The 20,612-nt window shown below is 37.5% G+C and overlaps 1 protein-coding gene across 1 annotated transcript in view; it reads right to left on the bottom strand.

Annotated features, from left to right (window-relative positions):
- Positions 1-419: 419 nt before the first annotated feature.
- THSD7A (thrombospondin type 1 domain containing 7A) overlaps positions 420-20,612 on the bottom strand; it is a 665,741-nt gene continuing 645,548 nt past the window's right edge. Inside the window, exons 25-29 of the mRNA XM_075587236.1 lie at positions 20,246-20,341; positions 18,675-18,757; positions 18,005-18,215; positions 16,139-16,226; positions 420-5,087 (exon numbers count right to left, since the gene is read on the bottom strand). Coding sequence (XP_075443351.1) covers positions 5,003-5,087; positions 16,139-16,226; positions 18,005-18,215; positions 18,675-18,757; positions 20,246-20,341 — 563 coding nt within the window. The 3' untranslated portion in view covers positions 420-5,002. The remainder of the gene's footprint in view (positions 5,088-16,138; positions 16,227-18,004; positions 18,216-18,674; positions 18,758-20,245; positions 20,342-20,612) is intronic.

Genomic DNA, 20,612 nt, shown 5'->3' with positions numbered 1-20,612 from the left:
TAGCTTTCAATGTGATCCCTTTTCTTTAACAACAGGACAAGCGACTTTAGTAAATAACCATCTTGGAGTAAACTGTGTTCCCTGTGGGAATTATCTCCTGAATGTTCAAACCTTTTTTCCTTTCCATTTTAGAACAGGCAAATTGAACAGAATATAAACAGGCCACATTCACTTGTATGCCTGTTTCACTGGAGTGCTTGTTTCCTGTGCTGGAGTAGAGTTAAGCTCCATTCAAATGAATGGGACTAAAATCCACTCCAGCAGAGAAGATTAATTCACCATCATTGCATAAAGAATAGGGGCCAAATAGCAATGAACTGATGTTCAACATGCTTCATGCAACCAACTGATCAAGTTTTTAAAAACAATTATTAAGACACTGTCCAAAACAAAAAAAATGCAAATATTTTTTATGGATCTTTATTGCCAGCATTGCATCAGTTATGCACAGGTTATCCATATGAAAATGTAAAAGAACCACATTACATCTTCACATGTTATTTGTATCAACTGAATGAAACTGAATGACAACACACACAAACGTATCGAAGTTTTTAGTTAAACATCTGCATTAAAAAAGAAATGTAAGTAATTAAAAAAATAAAATGCATTACACGGTTTACAAAAAAACAAAAATGAAACATTCTATAGGCAGCTGCCTCCATATACGTAAAAATAAACATTAAAATAAATGAAATTAGGTCATATAAACTCTTAACTTTGGGTGATCAAGTACACAAAGGTAAAATGTCAGTTTAAATTTCAGTTTTTGTATATTTTACATAAATTCAATTTCATACATGGCATTTACTGTATATTAATGGATGTATTCAAGTGTATTATGGTAGCCTGTATTTGGATTATTCTTCTAAAACATACATGTAACAATATGGTCTACTAAAAGGACAGAGCATAAACTCTCTGAATTTAGTCAAAATGAAAAATCTACACTACAGTACATATCTTCTGAGAAAAAATGGGGGAAAAACCCTATGCGATCAATACTTTTTTTTAAACTACTGAATACTTTATTATTTAGAGCAGATAAGAAGCATTAGTGATTACACTGGATTACTGGCTGTTTTAAGGTATATTTTCACAGGTTATGCTGTATAATTTTTTTAAAATAAGTATAATATCTTCAAAATGTTAATGGATCAGTTGCAGTGCCTGTACTGCTTCACGTGGCTGATTAAAAAGTCATTCAAATGTACATCTTATGAGTAATTACAAAAGTAAAAGCCTTCATGAAGAAATTGTATACTGTGGCTTGGTGCTTTCAGTGAAATTGTGTACAGGGAATTGGCCTACAGTAACACATGAAGATAATTAATCAACCTTAAAAAAACCTTATCATTGCTGTGTTTTACATCTACTGTAACTTTTCAGACTGAAATGTTATGTAAATTGAGGATTGCTATGTTTAAATTGTATATTTTCTTATAAATTCCAAATTAATACACATCATTAAAAAAAAAAATACTTGGAAGCATCTAATAATATAATAGGATTTCAGAATTGTCTGTCATGAAAAAATGGGCCCTGTTTATTAAGCAGTATTCCGCCATAAGATACCTACCAGTGTTGGTAGTCAAAACATTTTACGGGTTGCCAGCCAAGAAACCTCTCTCCATAAGTCAAACATTTACTGTACAATTGCAACCGCATAAACTTTCAGGGGGGGGGGGGGGCGGAAATGTAACATTTTAATTGCAAAATCTGTTTAGCATTTTCATAACCAAGGTTTCTCTTTCCGGTTTCGAAATATTTTTGTTGTTTTTCCTCGACTACTAAAATGTGTGGTTTGCTGCAAGTCCTTTTCTGTACTCGCTGGATAATCATCAGTCTCCTTAGAATGTTCTTAACTACACTGCACTGTATGTAAATAAATGTTCCTGGATTACATGTTAACCAAACCTGCAATTGTTATGTTTATGTAGTTATACATATTGAGCATATAGGAAATTACACAGATTAATACATAGTAGTTACACTAGAATTATAGTATAATTAGAGCACTAAATAAGAATTGCCCTAAATATGTAGACAAGAAAACACACACTATATTATGTATACTGTGTGGGGCCGTAGTAAATCCAGTAATAATAAAACAAAATATCAGAATTTTAAAGAGTAAAGATTTGTGATTTTTTTTCATTGAGGTTCGCTAACCAGTCGATATTTGCTTTTTCATTAACAAAAATTAGCTAAGCACATTTGAAGATATTCGCACAACTTGAGCCACGTGACCTCTGGTGACTTCTGGTGACCTGTGGTCACATTGCCCTTCATACTGCCATCTTTGCTAAATTCTAGTGAAAGTCAAATTTTGAGGTATCCGATGAAAATGTTGCCATGTTTGCCCATTCACAAGCAATGTGAAATGAAATAAGGAAAAATCACAACAAAAATTGAGATGCAAATTTGAAGACAACTCTATGTAAGACACCAGAGACATTAAATGTTATATAAATATCAAGTGTAAAGCATCACAAACTGTTAGTAAAGTGTGAGTAAAATTAATTGTAAAATTAATTGTTTCATTAGATTCAAGTTACTGTAGCATGTGGGAAATACTTGCAACACCATAGGTGATGCCAGAAAGTGTTAGGAACTAAAATGAACTGCCACTGCTTACAATTTTGGTACTGAAAATATCAACTGGTCAGCTTTCAGCATACTGTACAATATACATAAATGACGAATTATACATGTTGCCACAGTACATGACAAATAAAAATGGCTATAAATAGTTTTCATTACAGCGATAACAAGGAATTTGTTCAAATATTGTTTCACATTCATTGTAAAATCCTATATTACATACAAAAAGTAAAGTTTAATTAGCCCCAATTGTATTACTAAGCAATCAACATAATACGTACATTTTATCAAATAATAATTCCACCATAACCTTTGGTTGAAACTTCAATTAACAAAGGACAGCAATGTTGTAGATTCCTGTTTGTTATGAGTAGATGTGACTGACTTAGATTTATTATATATTTTTTTTTTATATGAGGTATAAATTAAACAATCATAGATATGATACATACTAACACCATATTTGCTGCATGTCAAATTAGACAATATACTGTACTGCAAATACGAAAGCAAATGGATAGCCCAGCAGAAAGTTTCATACTAAATCTGAAAAACTCTGCATAGTCATGCTATTCTTCATTATATTAAACTCCTTGTTAATGGAATATCTAGGCTTTCGGTTTGGACATTTAGAAAAGCCCATTCGATCTGAGTTCTAGTAGCGGACATCAGTAACCAGTACCACAACTTATTGTTATGCATTCATTACATAATGATCAAGTAAACACATTAGTTCATTCACTCATTGATATTGATACTGCACCGACACACTTTATTCGAGCAAATACCCGGTATGTACCTGGCAGATACCTGGAATGCGCCGCTCCTCACCTCTGACAAGCCCCGTTGCGTTTGCCTTCCCAGCCTGGGTTCATGCCTGGCTGACGGGCGGCTGATCTGTTAAATGATAATGATTAGGATTTAATAGGCTGCAATGCTTCGCGTGTCTACCAGATGGCATAAATTCATGAATTGTAATGCAGTATATATATATATACTGTGCAGTATTGCAGCCAGCGGGAATAAAATGCTTAAATCCCTGCCTGAAAATAACCCAATGCACTCGGGCAGAAAACAGTCACAAACCTCAATACACCCGGGTATACCCGAATTCGTGGGACTAGCCGAGCTCGAATAAAGTGTGTCGCCAGTGTAACAATAGTTGGCCTGTGTCCTTGACAAAAGTCATGTTTACACTGTTATCCAAAGGGTCATGTGCCTGACTTGGGAACCTCTTGATCATAATAAGTAAATAGTGGCAATGATTTACTGTACTGACATTTTCCTAACAACAATAATATTCAGAAAATAAGGAAAAACAACATACAGTACAGTAGCATTTATACCAAATATGGATAAGAAAAAAAATGAGTTTTGTTCATAGAGCAGGAAACAAAATACGTCACCTCAACTGACTAGAAAATAGCTATTGTGACAAGAAACAGTGAACGTATGTACACAATGGATTCTTCATTTTATCTTGTCACAGAACTCTACTCTCATCCTGATATTAGACTTTTTTTCAAATGTCTACATGACACTGCTAGCACAAGACACACCATCCCTTATGAAAAGAGGCATTTTCTATGGCAATACTAGTTAAGTGCATATCATGCTGCACTAATATAGTGCAAAATCTTGCCTTACATGTAGCAAAAAGATGTAGGCAACAGTATGATAGTTAGAGAAAGTAGAAACATTGTAACATTTACAGGTGAGTAAGAATACTTTTCATCAGATTAATTACTATAAAATACTGCATTTGAGGACACTTTCATGTATGCTGCAATTGTGGCACAGATGTTTTGGAGTACTGTAAGTCCTGTGGTTACATTTTTGATCTTGAAATGCAGAAGACATTTTTTTTTATCATCAACTGTCTGGATGCTGAATGTCTTCACAGATCAATCATCTATATAACATCATGTACAATTAACCTGTTATTTCACATGATTTGACATAATAAATACACATATAGTCTAACAGAGAATGATGGGTATATTCAATACGGTAAGCTGTAGAGTGTGGTATAAACTCATGCGCACTGGTTATAATAGGTTAACGTTGCTGTCACAAAAATCTTGCACCAGGCCAGTTAACATGTACATTTACATAAGGATAGTTTGAGAAATATTATTTTGCTGCTTGTAGGGTTCAAAAAGAACTATGGAAGTAACTTCTGTAATACTGTATGCTTTTTTTTTTTTTTAATTGCCATCATGTTCACTATCAGTCATCAATGTATTAATAATTCATTGAAGTATTTGTGGTTGTATAGATATTCAGTTCTTTGTGCAGTTTTTCATAATTTGAAAACATATCACAAAACATTGTTCGATGCACACTTCTGGTTGTATTAGATTTTGGATATTGAAGTATACATTTATTGCTGTGTTCTTTACATATCTGCATCTCCATCATATGCCAAGGTTAAGGGTTTCAGGCGGTTGTTCTGTCTTCTTGGAGGTTTCTTTGGCTTTTTGCTTCAAAGAAAATAAGAATCATGATTAATACAAGAAAACAAGCACCCGAATATAAAATATACTAATCTGCTGTTTAAGTATCGGGATTGCATTACATCTGGGTTAGCATTATATTGTAAAACTGTGTCAAAGTTTTTCTAAATGCTAATTGTTTGCCTAAACGTTTGGTACCACAATTGTCACCTTAGTACAACTGTGTTCTGTATCTTAAATATGCCAGTATCCTGTAGTGTGACTGGTTGTTGTAGCATGTACTTTATACTGTAAGCACATCTTGCGTGATGTGATGGGCATGGCCTACTGCACATATTTTCAGATAATGTGTGCAGAGTAAAATTGAAAAACTCCTGTATTTAAGATACAAAGGAAAAAGAAAATGAAGACACATTTGCACTCTCAACAAAAGACCTGTATTTCTATAAACACTGAAAGAACACATCATGGAGATTAAAAATAGTCAGGTTTACTACATACTGTGAAGATGATGAAACCTCCTGTGGCGCTGAGGCAAGGGGTCACCTATAGATCAGGATATGGTCGTGGATAAAGTTCTTCTCTTATTTTAGTTTTTCAACTATATAAATTATAATAATTTATTAATATTAATAATATTATAATTTATATAGTTGGAAAACTAAAATTTCTCTCCAAAATTCCAAGCCTGATAAGGTGCCTCTCCAATATCTATAATGAATTTCATTGTATATTATATACTGTATATGTTGTTGTTGTATACTGATCTGTTTTTATTATCTTAGCATCAATTGCTAATTGTAAATTAATTGTTAATTGATTTCGTTGTATATGTCATTGTAAATTACTGTATAACTTTGTCTGATATACGTAGGCTCGGTCGTTCTAAGTTCCACTTATTTAGTGGTAATTAATTATGAAGGGGGGTTTAATTACACTCACTCCCCCCTGTAATTACGACCTGGTATCTAAGTATCTATGATCCAACAATAATTGCATTTAAAGTAGTTATCTTCCGTTGCTTAATAAGAATATACTATCTATGTTCTATTTTATCAAAACCGGACAATTTAAGAGAAATGCTGCACACCTCAAAAAGGAAAATAATGATACAGTTACCGGTGCTCCAGTGTTTGCACGAAAGCCTGCAATCAGTCCTGAACAGATGAACAAAGGAACATAGGGCACAACGGGTTTAGCAAATCAAACTCATTTATTGAGCCAACACCATATTTGCTGCATGTCAAATTAGTTGGCTCAATAAATGAGTTTGATTTGCTAAACCCGTTGTGCCCTATGTTCCTTTGTTCATCTATTTTATCAAAAGACAACGATAACATTGGCCGTTATTCCAATGTTTCAATATTCTAATGATGCCAATCACCGAAATTGAATGAACTGGGATATATATAGGAGCACATATCCATGCAGCATCTATCCCTGACGAAGAAACACACAATTTGGAGTTTCGAAACGCGTTGGATGTTTTTTGGCACAGCAGGGACACCGTAGCAGTAAGATACCGGAGGTGACGTCAGTAGAGGAGCCGATCGACAAGACTGTGGTAGCAGCTGACTCCGAGCACCGAAGGCGGATCTCCACGAGCTACTGGCACACTTCACCCCACAGCGAGCGGTGTTAACCAGCGAAAGACCATAAAACAAATGTGAATGTCCTAGCCACCTCTGGTGAGTAGGATTCCAATTTTTCTCACGGCGGAGCAAGTTCAATCTCTATAGGTGCAGCCGCACAAAGATGTTTTAAAATTGATATTATGTATGTCATTTTACTTTTTGTCTAATTGTTTTATTAAATTGCTCTGTTCAATCAATTTATATTGTCCTTGGGTAATGCACTATTGCAGTGTTTTTTGCATGTTTTGTCTTCTTTTCTTGAGGTGATTGCCTAAAGAGAAGAACTTTATCCACGACTATATCCTCATCTATAGGTGACCCCTTGCCTCAGCGCCACAGGAGGTTTCATCATCTTCAAATCCATATCTGGTTGCGAGAGACCAGAGAAACTTTTTGGGCAGCTCCAGAACTTTCTTTTGGACTCTTTATCACAGGTTCACTTATTGTCACATGTTCATAATAGTTTTGATTTAAATTGTCACACGAGCACTATATTGCACTTATATTTTCACTTGGTTTACTACATACTGTAACAGAATGCCAATGTTTCAATCCTTGAAAACCTGCATCAGGATTAAAAACGTTAGCACTCAGTTAAAGAATGCAATACACTTATAAACTCTTTTTGCTCTTGATGGTATGCTCATAATCCATTAAATCAACCATTATCACCAATGCATGAGCTATAAGGACATATAAACTGCTCCCCATCGTGGTTGCTTTAATGCTACTTGGATGTGCAATAGCTTTTTTTGTACTTTTGTTTCTTTTATCAACATGGGTCATCATGGGACAAAGATATTATAGGTTTGCTGCCCACCCTCCTGTCCCTTGAATCATTTTCTTAGAGTTGCTTGGATAGGATAGATTTTCCCCAGCATTTCTTTCCCAGTTTGCTTGTTGATTGTTGTTTTGGGAGGTGGGGGCTTCAAGGGGAAAATATTAACAATGCAGATTAGACCTTTTGTAGAAACTGGACATTTTGTATTTTGGAGAGGGGAGACTAAATTATTGTGAATTATAGGGTTATTGGGGCTCAGAAAATTTACAAACCTAAAGCATTAGATCTGCGAGATTTTAATATCATGGAGATTTAGGGTGGGGAGGAGTACTCCTTTAGGTATGTGGTTAATGTGGATTCTTATTTTGGTCATTGAGACATGGAAGGCACTTATGAAATCACCCATGAATGGCTAGTAGAGTAGAAGTCCTCAAGGACTTTAAGGGGCCAATGCACTAAGCACCGGGGGGAAAAAAAATCGACCTTTTTTTAAAATCGACATTTTTCGTAGTGTTGTTATCAAAGTATGCAGAAAGCCCTGAATACCAATGATAGCAACCTTTGCAAAAATGGTGAGTAGCCGGTGACGTGAAGATCGGCCCTCCCAAAAGGCCTTAACCAGCGATTTCTATCTGCTGCAGAGAGAGAGAGAGCCATCTCTCCCTGCGCAAATCTTGCCGGAAATGAAAGTTGTTAAATAACATTTTTATTAATAGTGCATATGAGCAGGGGGTCTCCGGAGCAGAACCGTGTTAATTTCAGGTCCAGGGACCCCCTGGTTCCCGAGATACAGTTCCTGTTATCTCCTATGCATTTGATTCCCACGGTCACGTGACACGGGACATTTAAATGCAAAAGAGATACCGGCACCCCATAATGGGGCCTGTATCTCGGGAAGCAAGGGGTCATCGGACCTCAAATCAACAAGGTTCTGCTCCGGAGACCCCCTGCTCATCTACATTAGTAATAACATTTATATTAAAATATGTAATAATCACCAATACACAACCCCCCCTGTGCCCCCACAAAAAAGCATTATTTATTTATTTTAACACAAGATTTATAACAGAGGCCACTGGTGGTCCCCATGGGTGTCTAGGGGCCCTTGGGTGGTTCCCACGAGTGTCTGGGGCCCCTCAGGTGGTTCCCACAGGTGTCCGGGGGTCTTCGGGTGGTTCCCACAGGTGTCTGGGGTTCTTCGGGTGGTCCCTGTGGGCATCTGGGGGTCCTTGGGTGGTCCCTATGGGTCCCCGCTAGCCTTCAGTACCAACCCTCTTGTAAAATACAAAGATGGCATACATTTCAATAAATACATCTCCCCCCCACCAAACACATACAGTACAGGAATGGGCAAAATAACTATTATCCAGATATGGATAATAGCTAATGCTAATTTGCCCATTATTAAATCAAACATTAGCCAGGCAGCATGAATAAAGTAAATAAAAACCATTCTACTTACCCCTGCCATCATGAAGGGCATCCTCGTCAGCATACTGCAGGGCCATGTCCTCCGATGCCAGCAAGAATACATATAAAAATACAATCTAATGGCCCCTAACCCCTTAATCACCTGAGCAGTTAATAACTGCTATAGTAATTAAGGGGTTAACCCACCCTCCCCTACTACCAAACTCAGGAGGCCTAACCACCCTCCCCAGGCAACTACCGCCTCACCCATTCATTGGTACAGTGGGTGCATCATGCCCATATAATATGGTCATGATTTAACACTATAGCAATAAATCGTGAAGCTAAAAAAAATAATTAATCACCAACAATATCTAATGCAATCCAAACAATCACCAAACAAAAATAAACAAGTAACTACAACAAAATTACCACCAATCAATTAATCAAATACCAAATTAACAACAGAATGAACCATTCCAACACCAAAACCATCAATAAATAAAATAAATCTCCAGATAAACATCATCATTGAAAATCAAAACACCAAAAATAAACCACTGTTAAAATGCAAACATCAAAGAAAACCCAGAAATAAGCAATTAAAAAACACACAACAAAAAATGCCATAATACATAAAAACGCAAAATACATAGCACACAAATTGGAAAAAATTTTTAGCCCAAATACACATCATAGCAACCATTTGGCAAAACAACCATTGCTTCTTACTGTATGTATGTATAGCCTTAAACAGGCATACATAAAATACATTACCAATGAATGTGTAATAAAAAAAAATTCTTACCTTTAGATGTCTTCACCCTCTGATTCCTGTGGTCTCCGCAAACTCTCGAACCAATCCATGATCCCAAACAGCATCGGCCCACAGGTAAAATCCAACATCCTTTTCTTCATCATCTGTTCATTGTAATCCATTTGGGTGTCTTCTATCTTCTTCTGTATCTTCTTCTTGTTCTTCTTCTGTATCTTCATCCACCTTCATCTTCATCTGTAACGCCCTTGTAATCCTATTGGAAGAGGAGGTCTTCACTAATCGGCTTCTTGCCGTCAAATTAGGCTGCACAGGCTTTTAAAGGCCTGTGACATCACTTTTGATTGGCATATGGTTCCCATGCCATCTGAGAGAACCATGTGCCAATCAATACGATGATGTCACAAAATCTAACATGGCTGCCGCCACATGTGACTTCAGCCAATCAATTTGTGAGAACTTTATCCCCAATCTGATTGTAGTAGACCGTGTGACTCCCTTTGGATGACGTCACATCCTTTCCAAAAATTGACTCTGTCACATGGTCTACTACAACCAATCAGTTATAGTTATTTTGTCCATTACTGTACTGTATGTGTTTGGTGGGGGGAGGTGTATTTATTGAAATGTATGGTACTGATGGTCTCCTGGACACCCACGGGGACCACCTGAGGACCCCCATATGCCCACGGGAACAACCAGAGGACCGACAGACACCCATGGGAACCAACCGAGGGCCCCCAGACCGCCATGGGAACCAACCGAGGTCCCCCAGACAGCTGTGGGGTGACTCTGGACCCTCAGACACCCACAGCGACCCGTGGACCCCAGACACACGTGAGAACAACCCGAGGGCCCCGAGAAACCCATGGGAACCACATGAGGACCCACAGACACCCATGGGAACCACACAAGGGCCCCCAGACACCCATGGGAACCACATGAGGGCCCCCAGACACCCATGGGAACCTCCTGAGGGCCATCAAGACGCCCGTGGGGATGACTCAGGGACCCCCAGACACCCACGGGGACCATCCAGGGACCCCAGGACACCAATGGGGACCACCTGGAGGCCCACGGACACTCGTGGGAACCACGTGAGGTCCCACAGACACCCGTGGGGACAACCTGAGGACCCCCAGACACCTTTTGGGACAACCCGGGGACACCCACTGGCCTATGTTATCAATCCTGTTTTCAAATAAATAAAAATGGTTTTCTGTGGGGGTACAGGGGGTGGATAATGTACAGTGGCGGCCGCCTTTATTCTCCTGCGGCTGCCACCGCGGGTATTTCAAATGTGTGGGCAGACGCGTTTTTTTTTCTTTCTTACTGTCGGCGCTAGTTTTGGCGCCGCAGGCGCTCCATTGTTCAGCGCGCCTGCTTCATTGTTCAGCGCCATTAGCGCTGTACGGGAGATGGGCTGGCGCGCGGCGGAGATGCGGCTGAGTTCGGCGGCTGAAAAAAAAAGCCCCGAACCATTGCGGGTAAGCTGTAAAATAAGCTTAGCCGCAGCAGTATGGGTGCTTATTACATATTGTAATGTTTATTGGGGGAAGAGGGGGTGAGTGAAAGGCCTAGTACCCCCTTAAGTCACCCCCTTTGCCCCCAATAAAGCTGCTGTTGTCCCTTAACCCCTTCATTGCCTTAGCGGTTAGCCGCTAAAGTAATGAAGTTGACTGTAAATGCATTTTTATTGCATCGGATTGATGCCGGGCGTCTCCGGTGCTGGTATTAATTGATATCAGCTCCAGAGACTCCCAGCATCAATCCGATCCAGGAAAAATTCAAGTCCCGTCTCGCCGCTTATCGGCAGGTTCTCACCACCTTCTAGCCAACTTTTCTTGGCGGGACGATTTGGAGAGGAAATCGCAATTCTTGAGTCGTGATTAGCCTCAATAAGCTAATCAGGGCTACTAGCATAGCAAGCGTTTGAAAAGCTATCAATAAGTAGTGATAAGTGGCTTATCGCCACGCGTTTGGTGATTTTTGCGGCAAACGTTTTTGCCAAAAACCTCACTTATCGCCGACATATCGGGGCTTACTGAATAGCAGTAGCCTTTTTTGGCGATAAGGTGGCGATAAGGGTGCGATAAGTGCCTTATCACTGCTTATAGCATAGGCCCCATAGTCTAGTATGGCCGCATTTGTTTGTGACCAACAATCATACCATTGCAGTTCTTTGAACTTTATACTGTAGATTAAAACATAAAAAGGTAGTTTGGTGAAAATTGATCATATAATGCCAATTCCATTTTCTGAAAAGACTTATTTTTGTGCAAAGGATCATTTCACATTTGTAAAGATTTTCATCCCTTACTGAATAAGCCTTAAGAAAAAAAAAATCTGCCAAAAAAATCCTCTTTGTACTGTACATTATTGAATATGCCCATTTTTTCCAAAATAATAAAAACGTTTTTTTTAATATCTGTTTTCAGTTGTACATTGTAGTTAAATGTAAACAAAAATATATATTAGAACCACTCAACTATATGCATATTTATGGAAACGGCACAACATGTTTGCAAACACTAGAAATGATAGATCTTCGATGAGTTTTTGTTTTAATACTTCTTGTCACATTAAAATGTAAATTGTCATATTAAAAGAACAGTATTAAAAAAATAAGTAATTACTTTCATTCACTTAATAGATCAATTAAATTAGACATCATGTATTCCTTGTCAAGTGACAGGGAAGCTATGGAATGCAAACAGGCTGAGATATTGTTCCTTCTGTTTTTGCACTGAAGAGTACGCCACATATAGACTTTCCAACTCTGCTACAATCTCTAAAACACCTTGAAGGCAAAATGGAAGCATTTAATGCGCTTTTAGTAATATAAGTAATTTGTAAGTAGATTGATTATAACATAGTAATGTTATCAATATTTGTTCTCATTACTTTTACTAATGCCAAACACAACTGACGAAGGGAGAGTTCACCAAAACATTAAAGAATATTATCCCATATTAAACCTTCAAGGAGCATCCCCGTTATTGTTAGGCTTACAGGTGTGTAATTTTCCCAGGTTGTGATCTAGCACCCTTTTAAAATATAGGCACCGTATATACTTTGTGTCAATCTTGTAGTTCTGAGTGTGTGGAAATTGAGTCCTTGAATATTAAATATAATGGTTTGGCTATTACTGAATTTAGCTCAATAAAAACCCTCGGGTGCATTCCATAGGGCCAGGTGCTTCATTTACTTTATTTTATCAAGCCTCCTATGCACATCTTTCTCAGTTCATCAATTATTTATTAATAGAGATGTTGAACTTGTGGCTTCCTGCTGTTGCAATATTGGTAAATAGAGTAAAAAATACCTTTGCCTTTTCCTTATCTTCAATAATTTCCTGCCCACCTCAAACTGAAAGGGTCCTACGTATATTCTCTTTTCTAGTCTTTTTGTTATTAAGATACTTGAATAACTTTTTAGGGTTGATCTTACTTTCTATTACAATCCTTTTTTAATTTTCAATTTTTGGTAATCTGATTGCCCTTTTGCAACTTTTGTTACATTACTTACAATTCTGATATAATGCCTCCACCCATTCTGACTTTAAAATTCTAAATGTCTGCCTCTTCCTTTCCATTTCCTCCACTCCCTGTTTATATAGCCACATTGTTTATACTTGTTTCTTTTATATGTAATACACACGATTATACACAAATCAGTTTGAATGGGACCCCTGCTGTGTTAATCCGATGGGCCATTAGTCTGTCTGCAGAAATCTAACAGAAATGTTGCAGCATTACAGTGAGATAGCCCCAGATTTTCCAAGGCAAGGGGTCGGATACTGGTGGCTGCATCTGTATCTTCCACATTTTTTAATGCAACAATTTCATCCCAATTTATTTCTTGTACATTATTCCTCAGTTTATTAAAATTGGCCTTTCTAAGATGTAAAGTCTTTGTTGAAGCCATATGGTATGTCTTTTGATAATTTATTTTCAATGAGACCATGTTATGATCCCTGCTACCCAAATGTTCCAGGGCTTGAATATTTGCTATTACTTCTACATTGTTTGATATTAACATATCCAGTATTGCCCCTCTCCTGGTTGGTTCCTCAATAATTTGGGTCTTGTAATTGTCTTTAATCACCCCCCCGAAAACCTGTTTCCTTTAGTTGTAATGCTAATCTCATTGCTACAGTCTATGTCCAGATTATTAAATTGCATACAGTACCAATCCTCCACTTCCAGCTTTGAGTATTTCTCCTCTGGGGGTGCTACCCAAAAATAATTTAGGGTGTTTTTGCCTTAAACACTATATTTCTTTTACTGAGGCATTGTCATTGAATTACCGTATCTGTAAGGAGATTGGCATGTTGCCATATGTGTCTTTAGCACTGCACAAGAAATTATCTAGGCGTTCAGGGTGGACGCACAAATGGCAAAAGCGGATATTAAGTCAGCTTTCATTTACTACCGGTGCATGCAGGGGTGTATGTTTTGCATACATCTATGCCTTTCAATGAGCTGCTCATGCTCTCGTGTTTTACTTTGAGACATTCAACTTGGGTAGTTTGTGATGATGCACAAGTTGGTAGCACTACCTGGACTACCTGGATAAGTTTCCTTCTATGGGAAGGGTGGAAACGGGTTTATGTCTATGACTTCTATGGGCACTTCAGGTGCTGTCTGGGGCTAATTTGACTAAGGTTAAAATGGAGAGTCCTACTACTGTACTTACAGTGGGAAATTGAGGTGGAAACTATCATTATAGTGTATCAGTTGCCTGCTGATAAGTTAGAAAGCTTAGTGGCCTTGGTTAAGGAATTTTTGGAGTTGCAGAAATCTATCCTATAACAGCTCTAATCCTTGTTGGACACCAGAACTTTGCAACGTGCAATTTAGTATTTGCAATGTCCGCAGCTAAGCTCCCTCATCACTTCCTTAGAGTATCCAGAGGGGCGAAGGAAGATCCGCAGTGTGTGAGACAATTGAGCTGTTATAATGGTATATCATTAGGTTTATGCAAGTCAATGGAGAATTTCAACAATTTGATGTTCCCAGATTCCATAGGGTTTGGAGATTACCTGGGAATCCATTGGTGTGCTGAGAAGTGGCTTTTCTCTTTGACAGTAAGTGGTCTTTTTGGAATTGTTATCATACTGTATTTGGTAGCTGTGGCACTCTAAGGAGGGATGGGTTTAGATTATGTAGCTCCAGAGAGGGGTGAGCAAGAAGTGGCTCACCCATGGAAGTTGCTGGCATTTATGTTGGGTAAGAGGGAGGAGGGCTAGTTGGAACAAGTGTTGGTATGGCTTTTATTATTTAATTTTATCATCCAGTTGGGGTGTGTTCAGTGAGAAAATTGGTTGCATCCTCTAAGAAAGGGAAATTAATTTTAAATGTCAGGGATGTCAATGATTACAGTTTTTGGTCTGCAGGTCACGCATAGGGACTTGACACATTTCATGTGATTCTTGCAGAATCCCATTTTAGTTTGGTCACAACTTATGCCCGGGATGGTTTTGCACAGGGCTAAGAGTGTGACGGCAGTGGAAAGTTCATATTTAAAGGTAAACAAGGCCATGACAGAGGTACTGAATTGGGTGGCTTAATTAGAAGACACGAGGATTTGGAGTGGGACCTATCAGGGCTCTTTCAGAAGGATGGGGTCTATCTTTTGGAAACTGGTATGGATATTCTCAAGTTAGACCGGAAGATCTCATTTGGAAAGGGCTGTCAGTTTGGTGAAGGTTTCAAGGTCAGTTTAAATGGTTAAATGACCTGTGGGTGGGATGGTGTGTTGGTTCAGGGTGAGCATTCTCAAATGGATATACATTTGATTCTCCCAGAAGTTCCATACTCTGAAATATAACTTGAAATGGGGGGGGGGGGGGTGAGATATATACTATAGGGGTAGAAAGGGAGAGGGAGGGGGGAGTAAGAGAGAGTGTAGGTATGAAGGTAGGCAAATGTAACTTTTTAGATACAAGCCGTGAATATCAGCAGCTGCAAAGAAACACTATATTCACAGCAAATTCAATTGTTGACTAAAGATTTGTCCATCTCTACTTGTTATAGCTCTTCCGGTGTCTTATGAGGAAGGCAGTTGGGGAGTGACCTTCAATCATGTTTGTTATGTTGTCTATAGTGCTTGAGGTGGCAGGTAGGGATTTGGGGTTTGCCCTTGGATATCTCATGGGCTCTATTTTGGATGACAAAGCAATCTGACCAGGTCCTTGTAATTGTTATGTATCCTGTGTTATGTAAATGATGTGGTCAATAAAGTTGTAATCAAGTTTTTCTCCCGCTCAGTATTCCTGTGTGATTTACATGGGTGAATAAACGGGGAGGAAACATTATCGAGGTTTGGGAACTCATGTATTTTGAGAAAAAGAAGAAAAGGAATTGGACTGATTAAGTGTTTGGTCAGCAATACGTGTCATTTCAAAACCTTGAAGGATGAAAAGGATAAAACAATTCATGTTTTAGTTACAATAACAAATAATCTAAGAACTCACCAGGCCAGATAGATCATAGAAACTATAAAGATGAGTAAAACAAAGGCACCTGCTGCAACCCCATAAACCCAGGTCTTCAGCCTCCCATCTAAAAAGAATGAATGTTAGTTTTTAGTTAGTCATGATTAGATTGCTGCTTTGAAACAAGTTAGTGTCAACTAGTAGCATATACAAATGTTAGTGCTGGTTATAGAGTTATTGTAAAATGTAATCATAGCTTCTGTGAATTAATCGTAATGCTTTAATAAAAGTGTTATTGAGAAGCACTAGTAATAAATGCAGCTCCATTCAATTGAGGCACAGTGAGCATTTAAATGCGCATGGTCGTAGTCACTTAATTAGGAGACAATTCATTTTTTTGGTAGTTAATGGATCAAAAGCAATGTTCTTCATATAGATAGTGTGTACATGAACTTTCAAGGCTTCAGAAGTGTCTTCTGCAGATGTCTAGTTCCCATTGCTAAACTAATATTCCACGGAAATCTATTGCTCAGAGTAGGAAAATAACTTCAACCCTTGGAATGTTACAGGCTTTTACCTTCACAAAGACAATTACAATAATAGGACTCACATCTGCTACTTAAATGATTAGTGCAATTCAAATATCCTTAATTAACTCATCTGTCAGTGACACTTGTAAGTGATCAGAATTGATTTAAAACATTTTCATAATGTACTTGGCAATTATTTTCCATTGTATTGCTCTTTAGACTCTCTCAGGCCACGTAGCTCAAAGTCCTAGTAGCCATTTTGGATCCAGAGAAATGTTGTAGGTTCTAAAGATACAATGTTGGTCCCCTAAAAAGTATCACAACTTCCAACGAATCTTCCGTGTTATAGAAAATGATAATGACGCAGCCTAATGAGCAAATTATTTTACAATTACTACAGTGGTGAGACATCTCCAATTTACTTTTGTTTGCTTCTACTGTATCTGCTGGTCCCCAACCATGCAAAATATAGTATAAGTTGTTCAGAAAAAGACTTATTCAAATGCTTGCATATATGTAACCAGTGCTCTTATCCTTCTCTTACAGTATGTCAGTATTCCCAGCATTTATTTTGTTTCTTATGTTTTTTTGACATACCAATTGCATAAAATAAAAAAATACTGTATTGAAAGAGGGCAAACATGGTTGGAAGAAGTAAAGTCGGCAAAGATTACATTCTTTCCAACATGTTTCTATCGCACTAAAAAAATCATCAACTATAGTTATACTTGTTCTGTTTTGCTATGATTCCAAAAAATTGCCACTCTTGGAATGTGCAAGTACAATAAACAGTACCCAGATGATTAGCTATATGCTGTCTTGAAAGAACCCCCTAAGTTCATCTGAAGATTCTCTTCACTTACTGTAAGAAGAGGTCGGATTTCTGATAACATCAAACTGACAAAACGTATTATAAATGCCCCTGGCTCTAAAAAATACATTCAACAAAAGCCTGTCATGTAGTTTTTCTCTCTACTAAATAAAATGACTATAGTTTACTTTTTATGAGTATAAACAAAAGATAAAAAAATGTTTGTATCTTACTGTACATACTCAAATACACTATGGAGAAATGTTGATATTTAAATAATAATTAGCAAATCAGAAAAACTACTGTATGCCGCTCTTCAAATCCAATCCCCAAGCAGAATCCGAATGGATTATTTAAAAAATGCATGGACAAAGTGCAGCTTGTCTTTCATTCCTAATAAATACATCTACAGTAATCTATCCACCAAAAGAAGTGTGGAATAGTTATGATATAGTAAAAGTGATGAATGTATGTAATACATTATACATACAAATACAGAAAAGCTTTTTTCATGCTATATCAAGCATTATGATACAGTATATGGTATGTTTAACCTAAATTTACCTGAGCCAAAAGGCTGCAAGAACCATGTCCTTCCTCCATAACCTGACTGGCTACTGGACGGCTGGGTTGGGTTAATAGCTCGACTTGTTTTTACATCTCCTTTTTTGTCTATTGTGGGGATTACCACAACAGGAATAAGAGTGCACTGATCAAGAGAGCCGCTAGAGGATGTTACTTCAGTATAACCATCTTCACAGCCACATGACCCCATCTTTAAAAGAATATAAGAAAACATCATTTTTACTGGGGAAGAAGAAATAGATTTTCAAGCGAGTAACAAATCATGGAAAAAGCATGGAAAAATTAAAGATAACATTACTTTGATCAACACATTTCCAAAGACTAAAAAAAATGTGCTGTCGGTTTAATTCTTCAAAATAGGTCATATTAAAAAGGAAAGGATGTTTTGCTGATAGCAGGAGGCTAATTTGATAAGCAATAAAAGAACAGTGAGAATTCTAAAACTGCATTAAAGCAAGTACATTATTTTCTACAAATTAAAATTTCAACAGAGAGAATAAGAAAAGCCATTTATCTTACTTATGTCAAACTTGACTCCAAGCTATTCTGCAGATGATTTTTCTTTGTTTTGGAATTTACAACAAATGTACTGGAACTATTGTATAATGACTTGTTATTTCTATCTCCAGTGTATTGGTATAGTACATACCTCAGTACAGTATGAGTGTTGCTGGTTGCATGGCGGGTTGCATGATCTATCAGTCTCTGGCTGATGCATTTCTAAGCAGCCTCCTATAGAACAGAAAATCCTGTTTGAACTATATCATCTTAACAATAAAATTGCAGAGTTTATTTGATGATATTATCCATTGTCCTCCCTCCAACATTTTACAATTTTAATGTATATATACATTTGTTCAGTTTTATCAACTTTTGGTATCACAACTATAATATGACAGCATCTAAGTAAGGGGGAACAAGTTAAATACCAACTACTGGGTATCACTCTTTCCAAGCTGCAAGTCCACTGCAGGGGAAATGTCAGAAAAAAGCTTAAAAAATAATTAAAAATGCTAACTAAACAGCATTTTTTGTATTTACTGTATGTTAAAAACTTTTGCCATAATCTCTTTTATTTTTACTATTTTTACAGCAATCACTTAATTTATAAGATATTTGAACAATCTGAGGTTGAGAATACGGTTATTTTCCTTCCTTAGATCTCTTGTGCATCTGCTTTAGTGGGACATGGTCACTTACCAAAAAATACAATCGTTGTCTGAGTTTCTCAGCTCATTGTAGTTACTCTTTTTTAACCATAACAATGTTCTGTAGCAGAATTTTTTATTTGCAAAATTGCGCATTTACCATTCAGCCCTCACATAAATCAAACTAACCATACATTTATTTTAATTAGCACATAGGACTGCATTTCTCTGAAATATTTGACATATTTAAGGCAGCTATCAATGTTTGTGTTATAGATTAGAATCTATTGGGAATTATTTGCAGATATTCGAATTCGCTACAAATGTGGCGTTTCTTCACAGGAATTAATATTTGTGTCTCAACCTCCAATCAGCCACATTTGCCAATTAAAAAAAATAAAAAAAAAATAAACACCTGCATACACAAAGTATTTGCTCATGGCACTAAACCCCCATTTCAACCATTCAGTCAAATGTTATGGCATTTGCAAAAATTGGACGGCAAAGCAAATAGAACTGTGGATTTAGGTACATCCGCCTCACTTTTACCATGCCAAATTCAAGGTCAAATCTTTGACCGTGAATCAAATTTTGTTGAAAACATCACAAATAATTTGCTGATCAAATTTTTACACATTTACGTTTAGCATCCTTTTGTGGATCTGGGCTTTTCAAGGGGAATGATCTTTACAAATGTTGTTCTCATTGAGTTAAAAGGAATTAATTACTTTTAGAAAATAGCATCTACTTGACAACGTCCCAGTAAAGTATAGCAGCACAATTGTGGAGATAACCTGTTCATACAGTATATAACCTGTATTCCTTTGTTTATGAAGCCCTTAACACCTTCCCCAATGGATTTTACAAGAATCCATCTGGGTCAAAGGAAATTGGGGTCTGAATAGGGAAGCATTCTAGTCTTCAATGTTGGCAGTATGTTCCCTAATCTTATCCCAAGTAGCCTGTTGTGAGTGCAACCACAGCTCTAATTTCAGACTTCTACCTTCATACTAAAATATATGTAATTTCTCTCTGGCGGAACAGGATATTGATCAATGTGTCAAATATTTACCTGTCACATTTAAACCGTCTGTCCTCTGACACCAAACGGTTCGAGAAGATGCCTTCCATGGACTAGCAAACCATTTGTACTGATAGCACTGGCCATCTGCATAGAGAAATATAAAAAACAAACAAAAAAACCCCATAATTTTGGATCAAGAAAGGGCATTTGAGCAAATTTCTGTATATTTTTCCTTAACAAAAATGTGCTAATTTCGCAGGAAACTTGGGCATAACTTTTACACATCTCTAAGGCTGCGGCCAGTCAGGGAGTGGGCGCGCTAGTGCTCATGCGCGGTTACGTCACGCTCTCTGCTCGGCCGGAAGATTTGTGGCCGACTAGGTGCGCGCACGGGAGGGCGATTCGAGGGGCGCAG

The sequence above is a fragment of the Ascaphus truei genome, chromosome 2 (genome assembly GCF_040206685.1).
Source record: "Ascaphus truei isolate aAscTru1 chromosome 2, aAscTru1.hap1, whole genome shotgun sequence".
In the NCBI taxonomy this organism is placed as follows: domain Eukaryota; kingdom Metazoa; phylum Chordata; class Amphibia; order Anura; family Ascaphidae; genus Ascaphus; species Ascaphus truei.
This window is presented reverse-complemented; position numbering and strand designations above follow the sequence as displayed.